Source organism: Coccinella septempunctata, chromosome 7 (genome assembly GCF_907165205.1).
Source record: "Coccinella septempunctata chromosome 7, icCocSept1.1, whole genome shotgun sequence".
In the NCBI taxonomy this organism is placed as follows: Eukaryota; Metazoa; Arthropoda; class Insecta; order Coleoptera; family Coccinellidae; genus Coccinella; species Coccinella septempunctata.
The window spans coordinates 5576449-5601622 of record NC_058195.1 but is presented as its reverse complement, the minus strand read 5'-3'; the positions used below and the strand labels follow the sequence as shown (position 1 = coordinate 5601622).

At 35.9% G+C, this 25174-nt stretch overlaps 1 protein-coding gene across 5 annotated transcripts in view; it reads right to left on the bottom strand.

The window, feature by feature from the left end:
* LOC123316240 (class A basic helix-loop-helix protein 15-like) overlaps positions 1-25174 on the bottom strand; it is a 57920-nt gene that overhangs the window by 6287 nt on the left and 26459 nt on the right. The window contains exon 1 of one of the 5 annotated variants that reach the window (XM_044902197.1): positions 20940-21073. The exons of 3 other annotated variants lie outside the window; for them this stretch is intronic. Coding sequence is in view for 1 of the 2 variants with exons in the window: in XM_044902190.1 (XP_044758125.1) it covers positions 15955-15987 (33 nt within the window). In the remaining variant the exon portion in view is untranslated. Of the gene's footprint in view, positions 1-15954; positions 16104-20939; positions 21074-25174 lie in introns of those variants that run through there. One more of the 5 variants, XM_044902190.1, reaches the window with a different exon arrangement.

Genomic DNA, 25174 nt, shown 5'->3' with positions numbered 1-25174 from the left:
TTGAAAAAAATTGGAAGAATTAACACGAATCTGGGTTAAGAGTGGTTTATACGGTTTTACTACTGAAAAACATATAGAAAATTGAAAGAAACTTTTGACGACAATGTTGTTCAACATAATTATTCAATCCTAAATATCTCGAAATGAAACTAGATTTTAAATTTGAGGTTCATCGAGATTGATATTGATAAGGTAGCTTTAGTTGATTACTCTTGTTCTGTTTGGTTCCACTAATGTAAATGTACGAGGATGTATTGATATCTAGTTAGCCTAGACCAGTTCTATGCATAAAAAAATATTGCGTTACCATAGCAACGAACAATAACTCATTAGAAGTGTCAGTGTGAAGTTTGAGGTCGAAAAAGTAAACCAGAGTTACACAATAAATTAAAAGAAAGAAGATGTTCACCGAAATTGTGAAAATGGAAAAATTGGAGCATCGAGGCATCATCAAGTACCTGTATTTAAAAGGGTTAAGTGGTAAGCAGATTTACGAAGATATGCTTGATACCCTTGGTGATCAATGTCCTTCGTATCCGACCGTGAAACAATGGACTGCAAGCTTCAAAATAGGAAAATTTTCTATTGAAGATGATGACCGATCGGTAGGCCAGTTTCTGTGTCAGTCCCCGAAAATATCGATGCAGTTCATGACATGATTTTATCAGACCGTCTAATTGGGCTAAAACAGATATCAGGAGCACTGAATATTTCATGCGAACACGTTTATCATATAGTTCAACGTCAATTTGGACAGAAAAATTGCTGCAAAATGGATCTGTGCTCGATTTGAAAACGATGTGGACTTCTTAAACCGAATTCTTACTATGGATGAGACTTGGGCACATTTCTACGATCCGGAAACAAAGCAATAATAATCGATGGAATGGCGACACTCTGGTTCTCCAAGACCTAAGAAGTTTCGTGTCCAAAAATCTGCTGGAAAAGTTCTTGCTTCAGTTTTTTGGGATTGCCATGGAGTAATCAGGATTGATTTTGAGTGGTTTGTGTTTTTGCTTCAGTGCAATGATTGTATTGAAAATCAAAATTACATTAATCATGTATACCTCGCTTCTGTGCCGTAATTTGAATAACAGAATTGACCGAAATACCTATGCTTTCACACGACTACACACATGCCATGAAACCCCCTGATATTAGCAGCGTACACCCTTCCTGAGCGAGCTGGAGATAGCAAACGAACCATCGAAGAAGCAATTAGACCCCGAAATTTGAATCGTACAAGGATGCCTATTACCTCCGGTCTAGAAATAGCCTTTCACAATTTCGACTTGCAGATGTTCTCTTGCTCTGAATTGAATTGGAAATGGAAGACACTGCGCGTTGTCTGATTATTAGTCGAAAAATCCTATTATGGTTGATAATTTTTGTTCGAACGCTTGCACAGGGGAAAAAATATTACTCCACCCTGAATTTTTCCATTTTACGTTTTGAGCAGAAAAAAATATACAGGGTGAGTCTTTGATTCGTACAAATATTTCAGTAGTAGATTCTTGAGGTCAAAAGAAACACGTCTTTCTTATATAATTTTTTCCTATTCGGCCCTGATAAAAAGATATAGCCATTTTAAGTTTTCATAATGAGCTGTGCCACCCCTGGGAAAACAAAATTACCTTCAGAATAACTAACTAAATCTGCGACCCTGCACATCTGCGGATCTTTCAAAAAGGGTTACATTCGGTCTGAGTACCCAATTTTTCGAATTTCACAAATACAGGGTGTCCGGGGAATAACTGTACATACTCTTACCAGAGATAGAGTTGGACTAGCTGGTTACGGATTGACTATAAAAAATTAATTTCTGGATTTCCCTAGAAAGCTACAGGGTGATTTTCCAACTTCATGGAAATACTTAGATCATCATAAAATCCAAACTTATTGACGGATATTATTGAAACTTAGGAGGTTATTGACACATGCTAAGTCCAAGTCAGAAAGATATCAATTATTTCATTATTTCAGGGCCGGACTCATTAATATTCATTTAAAGTGTTCAGGGCAAAAAAAAACACTTTGTATTTCAAATTACAAATAATTGATTCGTTTTTTAGGAAGAAGCTAAACTATGCTTCAATTCTCGGCATCACTCAAAGTTGTCACATCAAGAATTATTTTTTTATGAATTTTTGAATTTGGATAAAGTTCGAAAATTTGAATTTTTCACCATTAAGAGAACTGAAAATCTCATGTTTGAATATAAAATGTATTAGTAGAAAATTTACAAAAAAGTTCAGAGATTTAATAAGCACTTCAATAACGAAACAATAACAAATGAAAAAAACTAAAATACAGTAAAGAGTACCTAATAAAAATAAAAATAGAAACGAATGAATTGCTGAGTCAACGATGTTTCAAAAGTGGTTCGAAATGAAAACCATCAGCTTGTATACATTTTTCTTGCCGAATTTTCAAATTGGACACAGCCTTTCGAATCATATCGCCATTATTTCTTAAAATATCGCAACAATTGTTTATTCTGTTCATCAGCTGTTCTCTTCACTGGAAGAAGTGTAACTTTGGTCTATATCATTGTTGTCGAACACCCAGTATACATAAGAATAATTTTGAAATATGCTTCTGTACAACCAATACACATCACTAATTTTTTTTTTCAAAATACCTTCATTTACTCCCTCAAAGTGAAATCCGCGTCTGGGGTGGCCACCCAGTATATCAACAAATTATTATAGTCTTCTTCACCTTCAGTGACTTTTTTAAGAAAATTATTTATTTATTTTCGACCTGCACAAGATGACTACGTCCTGTTCAGGTAAATAAATTGCAATTTTCGAACTTTATCCAAATTAAAAAATTCATAAAAAAATAATTGTTGATGTGACAACTTTGAGCGGTACCAAAAATTGAAGCATAATTTAGCTTCTTTCTAAAAAGCTAATCAATTATTTGTAATTCGAAATACAAAGTGTTTTTTTTACCCTGAATACTTTGAAAGGCGATTAATGAGTCCGGCCCTGGAATAATGGAATAATTGATATCTTTCTGACTCAACCTTAGCATGTGTCAAGAACCTCCTAAGTTTCAATAATAGCCGTCAATTAGTTTGGATTTTATGATGGTCTAAGTATGTCCATGAAGTTGGAAAATCACCCTGTAGCTTTTCAGGGAAATCCAGAAATTAATTTTTTATAGTCAATCCGTAATCAGCTAGTCCAACTCTATCTCTGGTATGAGTATGTACAGTTACTCCACGGACACCCTGTATATTTTATTGTTATTATAGATGATGATAAAAAACGCTCTTGATACCATTCGACACAAAATTTAATGCTCAGTCACCTTCATAGAGATCACTTTCATCATTAATAAGTTATGTTAGAAGATATTTTCACAAAACTAGTGTTAGAACGAATATTTTTCATTATTTTGAAAAATTGAACTTTGAGAACTTTTATAATGGAAACGGTTGGTCCGAAATACACGCATCAGGTCTCATTTGACGCGAAATTCAATACTCTACAACATTCATATCGAGCATTTTTTCCGAAATTTCTTTCTTACAGGAGATATGGTCGAAAAACCGCGAACAACCCTCTAGAAGGGGATATTAATATTCGGACATACAGTCCCTGGCCATATTATTAGACGCATTGATTCGATGCAAAATCTCAATATTGAATTATTAAATTGAATGTATATGTTACATATACTTAATCTGTAAATGGTTTTCACATATAATATATCATATTCAATAAAAAATATTGATTTATTGATGATTAAACATGAAATTCTAATATTTTGCTGAGCCACCCTGTGTAGCTATGAGAGCTTCATACTATCAATGCAGAATTGTTCGGTTTGCTGCATTCGAAGATAATGATTTCATATGTGGATTATCGAAATAACGTCCGAACCTGCAGAATGCAAGACGTCCACTGGAAGACATAGTACTGATTCATGCTTAAGTACTAATACTACAACATCAAAAATAAATGCCAAATAGAACAATTTAATGAGAGTCGTAGATGAAACTAACATTCTGTGGAAATGAAATTCAAATATTCTGCTTTTTCCTCGAGCAATACCAGTAAATATAAAAAAAATCCTCAGTGCGTCTAATAAACTGGCCAGGGACTGTATATCTGAAGCCATTCCAGCAATGAATTCTTGGGTTGCAATTTTTTCATAATCGGTAGATTTTAGAGTTAAAGCTACTGACCGAAGTAATTTCTTCATTGAAATGAAAGTTGTTCTGGAATTTTTGTGATGGAAGAAATTTAATGGTGAAATGCAGTGAACTGATTATGAGATCATGTTATAACAACTTCTACGGATTACTGAACTGGTTTCCAATGAATGACTTTTCTATCGAATACGCATGACTGGGATGATTTGAATGAAAATGTTGCCATTATGACCATTTCACTCTTCCACTATTTTACCTATCATTTCGGTATCGATGAAAATTTTGAGGAGAAATTTCAGGATCAGATAGTACTCTATAAGATCTTCAACATGAGGTATCGCAACACCCCTCATCCTAATAAAAATCGAGGAGAGGTATGCTTAATACCCTTAGTGATCAATGTCCTTCGTATGCGACCGTGAAAAATTGGACTGCAAGCTTCAAAAGAGGTAAATTTTCCATTGATGATGATCGGGAAGGCCAGTTTCTGTGTCAGTCCCCGAAAATATCGATGCAGTTCATGACATGATTTTATCAGACCGTCGAATTGGGCTAAAACGGGTATCTGAAGCACTGAATATTTTATACGAACGCGTCCATCATATAGTTCACGTCAATATGGACGTGAGAAAATTGCTGCAAAATGGATCCCCAAATGTTTGAATGTTGACCAAAAGCGTGCAAGGGTAGAAGCATCGCGTTCGATCTGTGCTCGATTTGAAAACGATGTAGACTTCTTGAACCGAATTGTTACTATAGATGAGACTTGGGTACATTTCTACGATCCAGAAACAAAGCAACAATCGATGGAATGACGACACTCTGGTTCTCCAAGACCTAAGAAGTTTCGTGTCCAAAAATCTGCTGGAAAAGTTCTTGCTTCAGTTTTTTGGGATTGCCATGGAGTAGATTGATTTTTTGGATAAGGGTAGAACAATAATTACTATTCGACACTACTGACCACTCTACAAGAAGAAATTGAAGAGAAAAGACGCGGAAAGCTATCCAAAGGTGTTTTGTTTTTGCAGGACAACGCCCCTGCACATAAATCTCATGGTGCCATGCAAAAAATTCGTGATTTAGGGTTTGAATTACTAGAACACCCCCCTTATTCACCAGATTTGGCTATATCCGACTATCATCTCTTTCCTCAACTGAAAAAAAGTTTAAAAGGTCGTAAATTTCCTTCCAACGAGGAGGTAATGAAAGCTGTGGAGGTCTGGTTTGCAGAGCAAGAAGTAACTTTTTTTTTGAAAGGTCTAGAGAAGTTGCAGGTTCGCTGTAATAAATGTATCTATCCAATTAAGAGGAGAATATGTTGAGTATGTAATAAAATATTTTGACATAATGAAGATGTTGACATTTTGACCATTTCACTCTTCCACTATTGTTGTTCCCTCTCGAATCAGAAACTGATGGGTCTGAGCGAAAAAATCAGTGGGATTTTAGTTGGAGAAGTGGCCTATGAAAAACTAAGTTATTAAATATCATGCATAGGATGATGAACTTTTAATTCAAAGTAGTAACTCCTCTCAATATTGGTGGCCACTTCTAGAGACATGGAAGGACGATTTATTAATATCTGAGCACAAATGCAAAACCGGATTTCATACCTCCGTATCGTGTTTCCTTCCAGAACTAATCGGGCATCGCTTTATAATTTGGAGAAAGCTCCTTTCAATGGCTAGGAAGTGAAGGAAGGAAAAAGTAAATCCGGCTTCTATTGTACTTTCTTTCGAATAGGTAATCCGGCATTGTGAGATGCAAAAAATCTCATACTTGGTCGGTCGCGTACACAGGTATTCCAATTATGTTCAGAGTTTAGAGGAGATGTTTTACAATATCATATCGATCAGGGATTCAACTCTATTCAAACTTATTGAATGCCAGTCAAACAAATATGTTTTACGGACTTTATTCCAACAAAAATGCGAAGCTTAAACAATAGATTGATCATGCTGATAAACGAGAATTTCCATACGGAGGATTCAATTAGACAAAGACTAATTAGCTGATTAATTCGCCAGATGTACAGGGGAACAAAATTGCTCCACGGAAGTTCATCGGAATCTGTTCACACAGTTAGCTCTGATGGTTTCTTCAGTGTCCTATCCACGACTTTGAAATGCTTCGACAAGAAAATACCTGGCCTTGGAAGAGCCCTAAGAAATAAACACGGGTGTGTTTGTAACTATTATAATTACCACATGAAATGTTTACTGTTAATATGGATGTTTTGCATTCATTATAATTAACATTCCTCAGAAAAAGTCGAAAAAATGTAGAGCACCTTTCGATTCAGAATGATCACATCTATAAATTTTATTCCAATCATTCCAGCATCATACAGGGGAAATCCATCAGTTTTGATATACTCCTGTCCCAGGATTAATGGCAAAAATTCAGATATAGGTTCAGTACCTCGAAATAAGTTCCAAAGTCTTTAAATGTTTCAGAAGCCATCAGTTATCTCTAAGGAAAGATAATAGTGCTATCCATGCCTTGGAAGAACATTATAATTTTCATTATGCCTACCAACCAAATTCAGCGAAGTATCTATACTACATTCATATTTATTTTAGCAGTCGGTTGGCCATGAAATAATTTTCTCAAGTTTTTGTAACTAGAACGGAGTAAGGTTGGCACTCATGCAATGTCATAACGCCGTTGCCACAACTAATATCAATTTTTATTACGAAAATGCTGAAAGTGATTGAAAAAAGAGACAGGGTTTCAGGAAGTGCTTTTAAGAATGCAGGTCCGTTCATTCAAATATAGTTATACCCTGATATTCTAAAATCCACAATACGTCAGAAGGTAGCGAAAATATTCAATGTTAGAGAATTCATATAATGTTTCATCTGAATCTGAACGACTTATATTTCAGCTGAATATTTCCACAATCAGAAAGATTGTAAATGAAGGGGATGACCAAGAATTTCCTTCTATCGGGAGACCCAAAAAAGTGATGTCATTTGAGAATTTTATGTTTGAGTGAAGTAATGCGAAAAGTTTACTACAGGATTTTCGATGAATGTCATCGTAGAATAAGTTCCGAAAATTGATTTTTCTATTTTTCATTTGACTTGTCCTATACATTGTAAATGTCTTAAGGTACCAATAAATACCTAATTATTATTATTATATCAATGCATTAAGATGAACAGCCACTAATACTTCTGAAACCACTGAAACTTCCTTCAATTCCTTTTACTTATATTATCAATATAACTTATATTGATGCAAGATGATTTTTGTTGAGGAAGTTAACATTCTTGTAATTATCTGTTAATTATTTCGGGAGATACCCATTCCCAACCACTGCAACATATGCATTTCATCTTCGGGTTAATATTTTTGAAATCTACAACTGATGTAACGTATTCAAACTTTAGCCAAAGAAGATAACGAACATCAACTCTCCTCAAGCTAGTGCGTATTATGTTATTATACTGATCTCTTGTATTTTCCATGCAAATAACTGGATTTGGTATGCCTTCAATAAGTTTGTATAAACTTCAATTAGGTTCGTCACATATTTTCCGGAGAGACATTGTCATAAACTATGTAATAACAGAAACTTTTACGTAGAACGAGCAACATAGCGTTGATTTAAAACCCAAAAATGTTTTGACAAGCTTCATAACCCCACATTTTCGTACTAAACAGAGTGAAATGTGTCAAATTTCTATGGCCAACCGAGTGCTAAAATAAAAGTGAATGGAGTATACTTAGTACATCAAGGAGCTTTCGAGAAAAATTCCGTACTGAATTTTTGTCCATCCTAGAGAAACGTGAATGTAAAAGTAACGAATATTCAGCTTGACTCCCATGAAGATAGCAAGCAATGATATACTTGTACATTTAAATTTTTGCCCTATATTCTGGGGAGTTTCAAGAGCTCCTATCCCAGTGCATATGGATTCAACATAAAAAATTCCAGACATGAAAGAAGTGTTTCGCGTGTATTGAAAGCAGGGCGAACAAGGGTAGTCGACTTGAATTATTCAAAGTAGAATTTTATTGAACATTATTACATAATAATGCTCAGCACATGCTGAATGACATAAAAATATTCATTGTAATCGAAAATAATATTTCCTGGTTGTAGCCATAAACCCTATTTGATTTATATACCTTCTTCTATCTGTTCACCGTATTTGTATGCAAAAGTGGTTACAATGTAGGTATTTCCGTGGAAAATTGGCAAGAAAAGGCACCTTCCATCCGAAATTATGCGAGTTGGAATATAAATGAAACGTTTTCCTTGAATTCCGCTTGAAAATTATCAGAATGAATTTGCAATTTTTTCCTTTGAAATTTTAAGGAAATTTTCAGTTTTTCACTTCGTTTATTTGAGACTTTGAGGAGTAGAACCTATTTCCTCAATATCAACTGTATTCTATTCACCATTCAGCTGAAAATGATGACCTTTCTGAACGAAATACACAGACTAATCAGTATGATCACTGCATTTCTCATTCCTGAGTCGGAAATGAGAAACAGTTAACATTTACCTGCAGTGAAATTCTTTGTAATGTGAACGCTCTAAGATTGTTCCCATTTCTTCGATACACAAGGCCGCATAACATATTCCGGATGGGTTTACAGTGTAGTGCATATCATTATTTTCGTGAAGAATAAATTTACATCAGTGGATTGAATCGATACGATATTAGGTATCCAGTAGAACTAGTTTGTTTCGTTAGACTTTGAAGCTCTCGAATCTTCAACATTCAAATCGTATTCGAATTGCTGGTCGGCCTGGTGAGGTGTCTAGACCACACCACGATTTTATCATGCAAATTGTTCGAAAGCCTTGACACTTGGGATTCTATCAAGCTGTATATTCCTGAGGATTAATCCTGCCTTAGCACGCGTTTTTTTTTTGAGAGAGATTAGGAAAAACGTGGATACTCTTAGATGTTCACCATTCTTAAGACAGAGAGGAGTGTATTGTATAGGGTGTCCCACAGAGATGAGTTAAATTGGAAAAAATGTTAAGGGCAAAACGTTTTTCTTTTGACCTCAGGAATCTTGTGTTAAAATATATGTACAAGTCAAAGACTCGCCTGTACCTATATTGAATGATGACCAAACATAGTTCAGGCGTATGTGTCGTATAGGTTCTTTTGTAATGAAAGGAATGCAGCACTGGATATTACTGTTTTATTATCAAATCTTACCATAAGTTCATGAGTTATGAGGATGTATTGATATCTTGTTAGCCTAGACCAGTTCCATGTATAACAAAAATATTGCGTTACCATAGCAACGAACAATAACTCATTGGTCAGTGTCAGTGTGAAGTTTGAGTTCAAAAAAGCAAACCAGAGTTAAGCAATAAATTAAAAGAAAGAAGATGCCCACCGAAATTGTGAAAATCGAAAAATTGGAGTATCGAGCCATCATCAAGTACCTGTATTTAAAAGGGTTAAGAGGTAAGCAGATTTGCGAAGATATGCATAATACCCTTGGTGATCAATGTCCTTCATATGCGACCGTGAAAAATTGGATGGCAAGCTTCAAAATAGGTGAATTTTCCATTGAAGATGATGACTGATCGGGAAGGCCAGTTTCTATGTCAGTTCCCGAAAATATCGATGCAGTTCATGACATGATTTTATCAGACCGTCGAATTGGGCTAAAACGGATATCTGAAGCACTAAATTTTTGATATGAATACGTTCATCACATAGTTCACGTCAATTTGGACATGAGAAAAATTGCTGCAAAATGGATCCCCGAATGTTTGAATGTTGACCAAAAGTGTGCAAGGGTAGAAGCATCGCGTTCGATCTGTGCTCGATTTGAAAACGATGTAGAATTTTCAAACCGAATTGTTACTATGGATGAGACTTAGGTACATTTGTACGATCCAGAAATGAAGCTACAATCGATGGAATGGCGACACTCTGGTTCCCCAAGACCTAAGAAGTTTCGTGTCCAAAAATCTGCTGGAAAGGTTCTTGCTTCAGTTTTTTGGGATTGCCATGGAGTAATCATGATTGATTTTTGGATAAGGGTAGAACAATAACCGGAGATTACCATTCGACATAACTGACTACTCTACGGGAAAAAATTAAAGAGAAAAGACGCGGAAAGCTATTCAAAGGTGTTTTGATTTTGCAGGACAACGCCCCTGCCCACAAATCTCATGTTACCATGCAAAAAATTCGTGATTTAGGGTTTGAATTACTAGAACATCCCTCTTATTCACCAGATTTGGCTCCATTCGACTAGCATCTCTTTCCTCAACAGAAAAAAGTTTAAAATGTAGTAAATTTTCTTCCAACGAGGAGGTCATAAAAGCTGTGGAGGTCTGGTTTGCAGAGCAAGAAGAAACATTTTTTTTGAAAGGTCTAGAGACGTTGCAGGTTCGCTGTCATAAATGTATCCAATTAAGAGGAGAATATGTTGAGTAATAAAATATTTTAACATTGAAATTTTGTTTGATTCTATAGTAGGCTGGAACAGAATAGAACTGACGACAATATTCGTGTGTTTGCGCAGCACAATTCACGTATTTTTCTCTCATCTCTTCATTCTAGATTCCATCTTCGGTATACTTTCCTCCAGGAAGTGTAGAAACCAGGCCAATAGAATAATCTATATGTAATCTTACGGTTCGATGCGAATATCGAGATAATGGTTGCAAAATTAATAGCAGAGCAGTTTCATGACTGGTCTTTGCTTTTCTCACGTACACGTACAGGATCGCTGGCTGTGTAATTTCGAAAGATATTGTTACTTTTTTCCTTTCTTCGTACTTTCTCTACTCAGTTATCCAACTGATCGCATTCGAATTAACGTGTGGACTCGATCTGCAGTTGTCGTTAAAAATGGATTGGTTTCATGTCATGCTTTCGGATGACTAGAAGAAACCCCGTCAAAAAGTTAGGTCACATTGGAGGAGAACAATCGGATTGAACAGATGAGTAATCTGCTTGGTCGTGCCGTGATTTAGAAATATTTGTCTATTCAATCGTGACAATTACAAGTACTATTGTTCCGGAATCGAAGAAAGTTCTCCATCCATTGAAGAACATAATCTCTCTACAGTATTTTGGACAAGAAATTGTAGTGCTGTCCAAACCATATGCTACAATACCATTTCGTAGAGAAAGAGTGGGTGCTGACCAAGGTTTCGGTCTCATTTCACCTCGTCAGAGCTCAAACTCATACCTCGACGAAAATGGAACTCTCAGTAGTCGGTACAGTGAAGGAATGCACACTAACGCCATCTGACAGGAAGAGTGATGATGGCAGCATGTAGCCATTTCCTCTTTAGTTGTTTTGTTTTGTTTCTAGGCGTGTTATTGCTCATTATGAAAACTTAAAATGGCTGAATCAGAATCAAGAAGGCAAAAAATTGTTTCTTTTGAGCTCAAGAATCTTAAACATATACAGGATGACAAACTTGTCATGCCAGTTATGTCGCAACGAGGATGTTTTCAGAGAAAATGCCGGAACAGGTCAATTTTTATTCGTAGGGGGACATATTTTGAGCAGAATTGTAAGCTGAAATCTCCTCAACCCTAGGTGTCGGGGATATCATCCCTAAATTCTTAATAGGGAATAGGGGGTGAGATTTACCGCAATTGAAAGATCACTTGTCCCTCTACGTGAATACTGTGGTTTGCAATTTTTTATTGATTCCTTGAAGTAGTTACAGGAGGTGACAATTTGCAAACTTGCCAGGCCAATTATGTCTCGACAAGGGTGCTTTCAAAGAAATAGCTGAAACAGTTCAATTTTTTAAGGGAGGGGGACATATTTTGAGCGAAATTGTGAGCTGAAATCTCCTCAAACCTAGGTATAGGGGCTGTCACCCCTAAATTCTCCATAGAGAATAGGAGGTGAGATTTACCTCAATTGAAAGATCACTTGTCCCTCTACGTGAATACTGTGGTTTACAATTTTTTATTGATTCCTTGAAGTAGTTACAGGAGGTGACAATTTGCAAACTTGCCAGGCCAATTATGTCTCGACAATGGTGCTTTCAAAGAAATAGCTGGAACAGTTCAATTTTTAAAGGGAGGGGGACATATTTAGAGCGAAATTGTAAGCTGTATGTACAAGTCAGAGGCTCAACTTGTATAAAAAGAACCCAGGGGCCTACAGTCTGTGATGTCTTTAGTTACGTTCTCAAAAATTCACCCTGTTTATATTTCCTGAAACATCAGACATGCGAACACATTCTAATTGAGCTTTGCTATTTCCGCTAATTTGTGCAACAAATCGATTATTTCGAGAAGAAAAGGTCAATGCAATCTCCTATGGAAGGAAACATGTCCAAGCATTAATTATTACAATAATAACAATGCCATATAGATCGGAATCAGTTGTTCGATTTTTTTATTACGAATGAAAAATTTTACACAGTCAAAAAGGGCAACCCCCGCATACCCCACCAAGCTATTATTGCACAAACATTGTTCCTACATCAGTCAAATTATATTTGGTTCCTTAATATATATTCGAATTGAACAGTCAATCAGGTGCTCGATCGAAAGATCAAGTTGCATGAAGCAAACACCACTTATAAAGTTAATCGATTCACTGAAATTCCACGTGTGTGATATTGGAGAAAATTTGGTCCTTCGGGCCGGATTCTGAGCTGGAAATTTTAGATCAGACCATTTTCCACTTGCCAATTAATAATACTTTTAGATGTCAGTTTAATAATTCTCTGAAACACTTGGGATATATTATTGGTGAAAATATGGTCCTTCGGGCAGGATTTTCGTTTAATTTTGAATATTTTCTTCAATAGCCAGATCCTCCTGAAATGAAATGGGATTTCGGCTAGTAGATTATCGAGGCAATAATGTAGAAATTAATGATAATGCATCAATTCGAATCATACACATGAGTCGTGCACGGTTTTCCTAGAAGGAGATCGGCTTGAGAAACATTCGTAGGAAAATTTACGGTTTTTCCAACCAAAGCAAACGCAGTACTGTTTTCAGTAATATTTATAGGAAAAATGAATGAGGGCAGTGTATGTTCGAAGCATTATTTTGCACTCTTCTTTTACAGTCTCTAAATTGGGTGAAAAACGCGTGAAAAACGGTACATCAAAGCGCTGATCAGGTTTTCCTCGTGTATAGCGTTATTGAATTCTGGTGGTTTTGGGGAATTCGAAACAAGGTTGATAACACTCTTCACGCTCAGCGGTTTTATGCGCGAAAAATAGCCTAATACCATTATAATTCGTAGAATAATTGGTATTTCACTAGATTATCCGGAGCACATTTCCATGAATGTCCACATTGTATGGGGTTATTACATGCAAAAATTACAAAGGCGTTGAGAGGAAATTTGGTGCAGTTTATTCCAAAAAATATGATGCAGTTCCTGTTTTTTTTTTAATGAAGGAAAATCATTTTCAGTAAAATGATTCTAGTGGAATATAATGTCAACTCTTGAATTAATTCAATAAAAGAAAAATATATGGAAGATATTTCCTTCTATTCCAAGATAACGTTTTTATATACTTTATTTATAGATTGAAGTGAAAGAGACAACAAAAAATATTTCACAGACATTCAACCTTTTATTTTTTTTTAATGAGTGGAATATTGACGCAAAAATGCAAATGATTATGCACATAACTGACGGAATATGTAAATAAACGATTGCTTTACTATCCATTCGATATTATAAATTCTTGAAGAAATTGCAAGAATATTATTGACCTTGATCAGAAAAGTTGCATTCGATATACCTACTCTTTCATCCATAAAAATTTATGAGGTATAAAAGGAGTAGACTTTCAGATCGAATGCATAAATTCGAGAAAAATAATTGGTCGATACTTGGATTGATAAAGTCGATAATAAAAAATTCACGGAAAGGAGAATGCTGGAATCGTTGAAAAAATTACCTGAAATCGAATTTTTCCTTAATTTATGCAGTCGATTGAGACGTTTATGTTTATTTGATTGGAACTGCAATAATAATTCTGAAAAATCCTGTCGGATTTTGTATTCGTCCCAAGGACTGGCACTTCAAATGGAGAATAATTTAGTACGGTTTTAAAATCCTTGTAGAGATATACTATGTTGACCATGAGGTTTGCTAGACGGTTGAAAATAACATGGGACTTTTTTAAGGAAGTGAAGGATTTTCTTGAAACTAAAAAAAAAGAAATAGAAGAATCTATAATCAAAGCCAAAGTTGAGTATATAATGTACAGAGTGAGTAAAAAGTAACGCACAAAATTCATCTTTGGTACATATTTACTGTTTAGTAAAAAAACGCTGGGACAAATTAATCTTTTGTTTCATGCATAGTTGAGGAGTGGGTCATGTAATCTCTACGATCTGTAGGGGGTGGCTTTTTCAGCTGGCAACCCTAACCTTCTGTTGCTGAGGATGATTTGTTTATTGATATGTTTTTTCATAAACTATTTTTCTTTTATTATAGAGATGAAATGGTAAAAGCTCGATCCGTCTATGAATTATGGACTAGGAAATGAAGGATTCTACTTTGGCGAAACAGACTCTAATTAGCACATAGGCTAAAATTATGTTTGACCTTATAAAATTGTCCGAAAGTCGTGAAACACAATACCACCCTGCTTTTCCAAATGAGAATACCCAATTTTTATATCATAGTCTGAATCTATGTCTTTTTGTTGTGTCTTTTTGATGTATTCCACTTTTTTCCACAAATTCCATAGTTATGAATATTTTAGGTAGAGATCAGATCTTCAAAACCATTCAAGCTAAATGTATGATTAATTTTATCGAAATCCAAGCCCTTTGCAGTTTTTAGGATCACTCTACAGTTCATCCCAAAGGAGCAGCAATTTTTCCAAAATGACTAACTAAATTTTTTCAAATGACAACATTTTTTTTATCTGTTGTTTGGTGAAAATAACTATGTAGAGGAAGTAGAGCCAGATTGAGGTGGAATAAATAAAAGAGACAAAAAGCAGATTAACAAATACGTGGAAGAGAACCTAATAGCATGCAATAAGAGAGATAGGTACAGAGGAAAAGCAGAGACTCTAGTGTGAAAAGCGAATAGTTCAAAGAGGGAGGATTTGTTAGTCGAATTTCGAACACTAACAATGAGCTGGGATAACGAAGAGCAAAACTAAGAAAAACATAAATGAAGAGTTCGACAAATTAAAAGATAATTTAATAGTTCCTAAAACAAACAGAAGTAAATGAAAAAAACTGGAAACATAGTGGAATAGTTTAAAAATTTCGAACACTAACAATGAGTTGATGTAATGAAGAGAAAACTGAGAAAAGCATAAAAGAACAGTTCAACAAAATAAAAGATAATTTAATACTTCCTAAAACAACCAGAAGTAAATGTAAGAAACTGAAAACATAGTGGAATAGTTTAGACATTAACAATATACAAAGGTAATAAGATAAGTGGCTAACCAAGAATATACGAAAAGTAGAAACAGAAAAGTTACGGATTGATATCGAAAGGATTTTTCCAAAAGTGTTGGAGGAAAAAGCTGAGAGGTTTTGTGAGGAGACAGAGTAGCTATTGAAGGGTAAGAAAAGAGGATCGAGAGATATGGTAAAATGCTTCCTTTTTGCATCAGTTTTCAGGGTATCTTTCGGAGCTTGGGCTAGTCAGGAGATTGCAGGCATCCACCCTTTGGTGATATTCATTCGTAGCTCAAAAGTAACATTATCTGATAATATCAGAGTCATATATTAACATGGAGGTTCTGCATCATTTCCATGGGAGATATTTACACACGAAATAATCAAAACCAGCCGAAGATAAGAGGTCGTTGAAGGACTTCAACCTACCGGCAGCCCAGATATTCTATCTCTGAGGACCATTCACTTATTCCAAGCTGTCACAATTCACAACGCGCACTGATGCATCGCAGCGCCGATGATCGGAATCCACGAAACGCAGGAAAAAATGGCACGTTCACCGTCACAAACGAGCTACAATCGAATACTAAATAGTGCTGGCGGTGGCCCCCCGGTGCCGAGGTACTTGCTGGTATCGGAACGGTGGTACCGACGAAGAATGGACTGAAGAGGTGAAGCATACGTTCATGCAGGAGTGAAACTGAATTATTTGAAACGTGTTCCGAAGAATTTCGCGCTTTCCCGTTATCTGGTGAATGGCGATGTAAAAATCTAGGTCGGTCGGCTGGGTTTAGGCTGGGAACCGGACAGGCCGATTGGGACGAGATTTTGATTGATTATTTTCGTTCTCTGCGATGGCGGTGCTGATCCTGAGCAGCACTGAGCAAATCTCCAGTAAATTTTACTAATAATAGTACTTGAGTACCTTGGGTAGTTCCCAAGCACAATCATTCTGACGAGACACAGTAGATGATACTTGCCCTGGACAGAAGTGAGCAAGTAAAATATACCCACACATGTACTTGAGTACTACAAGTACCATCACCTACTGGCGAGACTCAGTACCTGAAACATTTTGAATTTCCTTTTTTTCCTAAACATCCTGAGCAGAGATTCACAGTAAAAGATCAAATTATAATTGAAACAGTATGTACTTTATGGCTTGGTAAAGGGGTAACATTTAACTGCCACCCTACGGTGAATTGTGCCACCAATCACACAACTGAGGAATCTACAGCTCGCCCTCCAGCTGCAGAGCTCCAATGAATCCAAGTATCTGACAAGATTTCAAGGAGGTTAAGTCCTCATTCCTTCTATAATTTTCTTCAAACAGTACTTAGATAAATGGTACCCACAATAATATTTGGGTAGATCGTCCACCATGAAGATTGAACACTAAATCAAGTCAATTTCCTCTTGGGGAGACTATGTACCTACTTCAGTACTTCCTCGACTTCCTGAGAAGAGCTACTTGGATAAATGGCACCCAAAATAATACTTGTTTAGCCCCCGAGTACCTTGAGTTTTTTTATTTACTCCACTAGGATGGTACTCAATTGTCCACCCAAAGTTCTACTCAGTCACAGTTCATTTTGATGAGACTAAGTATTTGAAAAAAATTTAAAACTCATACTGATGAGTACGATGTGAGTCAAACTCAGAATGATATTTGACGTTTTCATCGAGAGGTACTTATGAGTGTGTTGAGTTATTCATTGATTCTTTCCATTTCGGATTGATCAAGCTAATCCTGAGCACAACTGAGTAGTACTCGAGTATATTACACTCAAAATAGTTCTCCAGCACCTAAACTGAGTACTTTAGGGACTGGGTACTTACTTCAGTACTTCCTCGACTTCCTGAGAAGAGCTTTGCGGTAAGAGTTTAAATAGTACTTTGATAAATGACATCCAAAATAATACTTGTTTAGCCCTTGAATACCTTGAGTTTTTTTCTTTACTTCACTGGGGTGGTCCTCAATTTTCTACTCAAAGTACCTACTCGGTCAGAGTTCATTTTGATTAGACTCAGTATTTGAAAAAATTAAAAACCTTGATTGATCATTCGCGTTTCTCGACAGAGTACGCTGTAAGTCAAACTAAGAATTATATTTGACGTTTTCATCGAGCGGTACTTATGACTGTGTTGAGTTATTCATTGATTCTTTCTATTTCGGTTTGATCATGCTAATCCTAGGCTTAACTGGCAGTACTCAAGTATAAATATAATCAAAATAGTACCTAAAGTACAGAGTAGGAGGTACTTTAATTTCTGTCATCACACAGTTCTTGAAGATACTGAATTATATTGACTACTTGAAGTATTCATTAAGCCGCACTTATACTTTCAGATTCAGATTTGATTGGACCTCGATGTTGATTCTTGACAAACCTGGTTTTCGAGATAATTGAAATCAAAATAGCACTTAAGTACCAGAGGTACTGAGTGACAGGTAGGTACTGACATTTCGACCAGACTCAGTAGTTGACAATTTTGAGCTTTGATTTATTCCGTCTGTTTCTTGACTATCATTGAGAAGTCATTTAGTATTAGTATTAGTATTTTCCACTACAGTACTACCCAGTCCTACCCATTATTTGTATATTGGATACGAATGAGCAATACTAAAGTTAAAATACTCCCTATTGTACAGAATACTCATTGAGCAGTACTTCCAATTTGACCAGAATAATTTATCAAAAGAGATTTAGATTGATCCTCTGGACAAATGGAGAGTACCCGAGTATCCATCGAGTGGTACTCATGAGTACCGCTGAATGAGTGTATGATTTTGATTGAATCTTTACTCTTCTCCACAAGACAATGATGGTCCTGGGCAGAGCTTGTAGTACTCGAGTAAATTCAACTCAAAATAGTAATTGAGTACTAAAAGTACCTAGTAGGCAGACAAGAAGCAGAACAGTAAAAATTCGAGTAGTTTTTGTTTCAAAGTAACAGTTGTTTCTTCTAGACCTAGACTAACCTTGTTAACTACCAACGACTAGACAACGATGGTCCTGGGCAGAGCTTGTAGTACTCGAGTAAATTTTACTAAAAATGAAAATTGAGTACTAAAAGTACTTTGTAGTCAGACCAGAAACAGAACAGTGAAAATTCGTGTAGTCAAAGTTTCAGAGTAATCGTTGTTTTTCCAGACTGAACTTGAGTACCAATATTGAGTATTAAATTCAATGGTACCAACGAATCAAGGCAAGAATAGAAAATGTTGTGGAAAACACGATCATGATCGAAATTCGTTTGGGGCTAAATCATATTGGGTATCAATATTTGTTGAATATTTTAATCACTGATTGAACTTTTCTGAAAATGGCACCAATTATATAATTGGTGGTTATAACATTTTACAGTCTGAAATGAGAAAGAAAATATTTTCTTTCTCATTTCAGACTGTAAAATGTTATAAAGTCGATGCGTGGCAATTGAATCAGAAATGAATTTGCTACCACGTTAGATAGAAGCTTCACAACGAAACGACAACTTCTTGGTCCACCATAATTCTTTTATAAGGGATGTAGCAATCCTTAAAAAACTCAAACTCAACGAAATCGCCCTATCAAAACTCCCAGACAACCGGAGCTCTAGTTCAAATATCACGGACATAGGAGAATAGAATTAATGGGTGTTTTCGATGGAAATCCGTAAATGTCATATGTCAAACCAAGGCCGTCCAGATTCTAATTTAATGGAAGTGAACAGAGAAATGAATTATGAATTAACCATGCGTGAATTTGAATTATAACAATCTAGCGGAGATTTTTTTGAGTGAACGACTTATCGGAGGAAACTTTTTGCGAATGTCGTGCATAAAACGATGGAACCGAATATTTCGAACCACGCTAGATGCCTGGGATTTACCGCAATGCTTCCTGGAAAACGTGAGGTAATGTAAATATGGATCTGTATGGCTGGATTGAAATAAATATACACATAACCATTGTTTCCTCGAGTCGAAAAGGATACGGAAAGTTATGCTCGCGACCATTTGAATCTGTAATTATCCAGTTCTGGTTTTGAATAACGGAAATTGCAGACAGATATTGTGACGTTTTATAGCTATCTTAAGAGGGAAAACTTTCGTTGTTGGAGAACCTTGATATTTGTCTCAGCGCTATTCAGTTCCGTCTACTGAATTCATTTCGGAATATCTTTCTATGAGAATTATAACTACTATACTTCATTCACTTTTATTTTAGCAGTCGGTTGGCCATGGAAATTTGACACATTTCACTCTGTATAGTACGAAAATGTGGGGTTATGAAGCTTGTCAAAACATTTTTGAATTTTAAATCAACGCTATGTTGCCCGTTCTACGTAAAAGTTTCTGTTATTACGTATTTTATCACAATGTCGAATCTCTTCGGAAAATATGTGACGAACATAGTTCATACGAACTGATTGAAGGCATACCAAATCCAAATATTTGCATGGAAAATACAAGAGATCAGTATAATATCACAATATGCACTAGCTTGAGGAGAGTTAATGTTCGTTATCTTCTTTGGCTTACATCATTTGTAGATTTCAAAAATATTAACCCGAAGATGAAATGCATATGATGCAGTGGTTGGGAATGGGTATCTCCCGAAGGAATTAACACATAATTACAAGAATGTTAAATTCTTCAACAAAAATCATCCTGCATAAGTGAGAGGAATTGAAGGAAGTTTCAAGTTAAGATGAACTTCACCTTTGAACAAAAATTTCACATGAATATACAAGTAACAGGGCAACTTGCGCGTATTTGTGGCTATTCATCTCAATACATTGAAGTAATAATAATAATAATTAGGCATTTATTGGTACCTTAAGACATTTACAATGTATAGGACAAGTCAAATAAAAAAATAGAAAAATCAATTCATTCATTAATTCACTCAAACATAAAATTCTCAAATGCCACCACTTTTTTGGGTCTCCCAATAGAAGGAAATTCTTTCTCATCCTCTTCATTCACAATCTTTCTGATTGTGGAAATATTCAGCTGAAATATAAGTCGTTTAGATTCAGATGAAACATTATATATTTTCGCTACCGTCTGACGTATTGTGGATTTTAGAATATCAGGGTATAACTATTTGAATGAGCGGACCTGCATTCTGAATAGCACTTCCTGAAACCCTGTCTCTTTTTTCAATCACTTTCAGCATTTTCGTAATAAAAATTGTTATTAGTTGTGGCAACGGGGTTATGACATTAACGACATTTCATGAGTGCCAACCTTACTCCGTTCTTGTTACAAAAACTTGAGAAAATTATTTCATGGCCAACCGACTGCTAAAATAAATATGAATGAAGTATAGATCTTCAGTTTTTTCAAACATTGTTGCAGTTATAAAAAATTCCACTCCGTCTGTCTTATAAAATTGTGCAAAAGATACCTATTTTCTACTCACCCCATAAGAACCACAGATTCACCGACAAAAATTGACATTTCCCACTGGAAAACCCTTGAAGCTGCCATATTTCCTTTCCCAAATGCGACTCGATACTATTAGAGCATTTCATTGAAAACGATAAATCTCCATTAGGTGCATAAAGTTTTAAAATGCAGTACATATTTTTAATATCTAACCCATTTCGAGGTCCGCTTCATTAACTGCCATTTTACAATCCATTGTGGCTATAATGTGGGTATAACCATGAAAAAATGATGGCCTAAGGTACCTACATTTTGTTCATTAGACGCAGCCACCTCGTCTATTGAATTGCTGATGGAAAGAATGTTGATGAAAGCAGATATCCACTTGGAATTGACCATGATTGTCAATTTTCTGTGTTGGTAGTTATGGATAGATATTCGAGACTAACAACTGCATGCATGGTATAAGTAGAATTCATGTAATAAAAGCCATAAAGTTATTATTTGAAAAGGAACTTGGGGAATTCCTTGTTCATATATTATCTCTTCGATACGCTTAAGAAGTTTCAAGTAGGAAGATATTATGAATGCAGACACTGGAAAGTCTAGACCTCTTGGGAAATATATGCTCATTTTCTTCTAATTAATTGTTTCATACTACTTTGGTAAGAAAATACCTGATTTGTAACTAGCACTGATAATCTTCAACAAAACATAAGAATTTGTTGATTCTCTCTAAGCCGACCTATAATACAACCTACATTGATATAATGTTTTCTACTCCTTATAATGTTTCTTACTCCTTATTGAATATACAACAGACTCGCTGCTCTGCAAGGTGAACTCTAGCCTACGATCTACGATGATTTGTATGGGAGAAACTCGTGTTTCCTTCGAAAATCCTTCGAAAAAGATGAGGTCAGTTGAAAATTATTCAAGACCCAACGGTTGCATCAAGCTACACGAAATTTCTAAATTTGTCACTAGAAGAGCTACTCTTTCAGAATAGATATCACATTTGGATCTGAGATGATTTTTCTAAGAGATACACGTGTGCAAAGCTGACATTCGACCAACCAAAAGTTCTCACAATGATGGGGTCAGTTAAAATGTCGTCAAAACCGAACAGTTGCATCGAGCTCTATGGAATTTCGAGATTTGTCTTTAGAAGAGTTGCTCTTATGGATTGTGTATCATATTTGGACCTTCGTTGATTTCTTTGGAAGAAACGCGTGTTGAAAGTTGACCTTCGAAAAGTTCCCAGAAAGGTGGCAAAATCTAGCAAAAACAGCTTCATATTGATATGTTTTGGGAGGCAAAGAAAACCAGAAAGAAGCTCAGCCTCCTCTGGATATGTAAAAGCATTGATTATAGGCAGAAAGACCTACGTAGTCACCCCTTTGAAATATCGTTCCAATAAAGTTTATTATTGTAGATTCGGGTGACTTGGGACGATTTTGAAATTCAACTTGTCATATTTCGAAAACGGTGACCTATTTTCATGAGACAAAGAGGTTCAAATATGCTTAATGACTCAGACTATTGATCAGGATATATACCATGCTTCAGAATTCGGATATAAGTTTAAAAAAAAATAAAAATATTTGTCCCAAGTCAGCCACCGAGTTGGGAGGTTTGGGATACAAGTTAAAATCCATTGATTTCTCAACTCTCAAATTAAATAGGTGACTTGGGACGGTGTATAGTTTTGAAAAATTAGAATTTGTGATTATATAGTTGAAATTCGGAAAGGAAATTAAATGATAAACCCCTATGATAGCGAAATTAAATATATTGCAACTCAAATGTAAAAAAACTAAACAAAACAAGGGAACTTTGATTTCCTTCATTTTTTGGTGATTTCTTTGTGGAAATAACGTAAAAAATAATAACCTGCAAAAAATCGGTATATTTCCTGCTGCCAATGCGCCGCTTGAATCTACTCGGCATTGTCCCAAGTCACCCTATGAAACAACAGAATAAATGAATGAGATGCGTGTTGCGGTTTAATTTGTAAACAACCTTGTTTCATGACATATCTAATATCCCAATATCCCACGTATCCAGAAAAAAAATTACACATGCACAAAGTGAAACAAATGTACAGGACACTAGAAAGTATAAGGGCCATAAAAAACTGTCCTGAATTCGTTAATTTTTCCTCTCAATTCAAACGCTCTGGTCACGGAAAACTCAACAGGAATTAATTGTTGAACTAACCGAAAAGACGCTACACAATCTTATAAGTTTGTCCCTTAACTCATAAATGGTAAGAAACAAAGAAATCTGCAAGGGGGGTTTTTGTCCCAAATTACAATGGAGACTCATGAGGAGGCTAAGGCAGTTCATGTTACACGTCAATTTACAAAGGAGACACTGGAGGCCAGAGGAAATCCAAAGACTTCCGTTACTTTTTTTTTTTCATTACAGCAACAAGTATGAAAACTGCTCTAGTATCATACAAACTCACCAAACAATACGATGAACCCGCGGCCAGGAATAGATTCGGAACGGTTAATGCTTCCTCCTTGACATATTAATTGATCTAAGAGAAAAAAAAACTGACAACCTCTCGACCGAGACCAGATCTTCGTCGGTCAAAAATCTCTGGCCAACCTACTTCATTCAGCAGCATGATGGAATGGCCTAACTGGATTTTCTTCCGGCTATGCTCATCCAATTAGATTTTGAACTTGCCGGTTTCGTTTATGCGGTATGAGTCTTCGAGCTCAAGTGTAAAATACACCAGACTGGCCATGTCAACGACCCAGGCGTATGAAAATATTAAGCTAATTGTCGATTCCGGACAGGCTGGATTTTGATAGATAACTGTGGGTTTTATCTATAATTGAAAACAGTCCGGACTATCGCTTGGCATGCGCATCAGGTGCGATAGGGGTTTTGGAAGGAAGGTACACAGGTAATGAAGGCGATAAAAACACTTTACACCTATCCGCTAAAGACCCTATTTCAATGCAGACACTTTAGTAATTCAGTCACCTCACATTTATGCAAATAATACGAGGATATATTGAAAAATTCTTAGCCTACTATAGAACCAAACAAAATTTCAATGTCAAAATTTTTTATCACTCAACATATTCTCCTTTTAATTGGATACATTTATTACAGCGAACCTGCAACGTTTCTAGACCTTCGAAAAAAATGTTTCTTCTTGCCCTGCTAACCAGACCTCCACAGCTTTTATTACCTCCTCGTTGGAAGAAAATTTACGACCTTTTTAAACTTTTTTTCAGTCGAGGAAAGAGATGATAGTCGGATGGAGCCAAATCTGGTGAATAAGGGGGGTGTTCTAGTAATTCAAACCCTAAATCAAGAATTTTTGCATGGTATCATGTGATTTTTGTGCAGGGGCGTTTTCCAGCGAAAACAAAACACCTTTGGATAGCTTTCCACGCCTTTTCTCTTAAATTTTTTTGCGTAGAGTGGTCAGTAATGTCGAATACTTATTGTTCTACCCTTATCCAAAACATAAATCATGATTACTCCATGGCAATTCCAAAAAACTGAAGCAAGAACTTTTCCAGCAGATTTTTGGACACGACACTTCTTAGGTCTTGGAGAACCAGAGTGTCGCCATTCCATCGATTGTTGCTTTGTTTCTGGATCGTAGAAATGTACCCAAGTCTCATCCATAGTAAAAATTCGGTTCATGAAGTCTACAGCGTTTTCAAATCGAGCACAGATCGAACGCGATGCTTCTACCCTTGCACGCTTTTGGTCAACATTCAAACATTTGGGGATCCATTTTGCAGCAATTTTCTTATGTCCTAATTGACGTGAACTATATGATGAACGCGTCGCATGAAATTTCAGTGCTTCAGATATCTGTTTTAGCCCAATTCGACGGTTTGATAAAATCATGTCATGAACTGCATCGATATTTTAGGGGACTGACACAGAAACTGGCCTTCCAGATCGGTCATCATCTTCAAAGGAAAATTTACCTCTTTTGAAGCATGCAGTCCAATTTTTCACGGTCGCATACGAAGGACTTTGATCAACAAGGGTATCAAGCATATCTTCGTGAATCTGCTTACTTCTTAACCCTTTTAAATACAGGTACTTGATGATGGCTCGATACTACAATTTTTCGATTTTCACAATTTCGGTGGACATCTTCTTTCTTTTAATTCATTGCGTAACTCTAGTTTACTTTTCTGACCTCAAACTTCACTCTGACATTATTGTTCTTTGCTATGGTAACTCAATATTTTTTTATGCATGGAACTGGTTAAGGCCAACTAG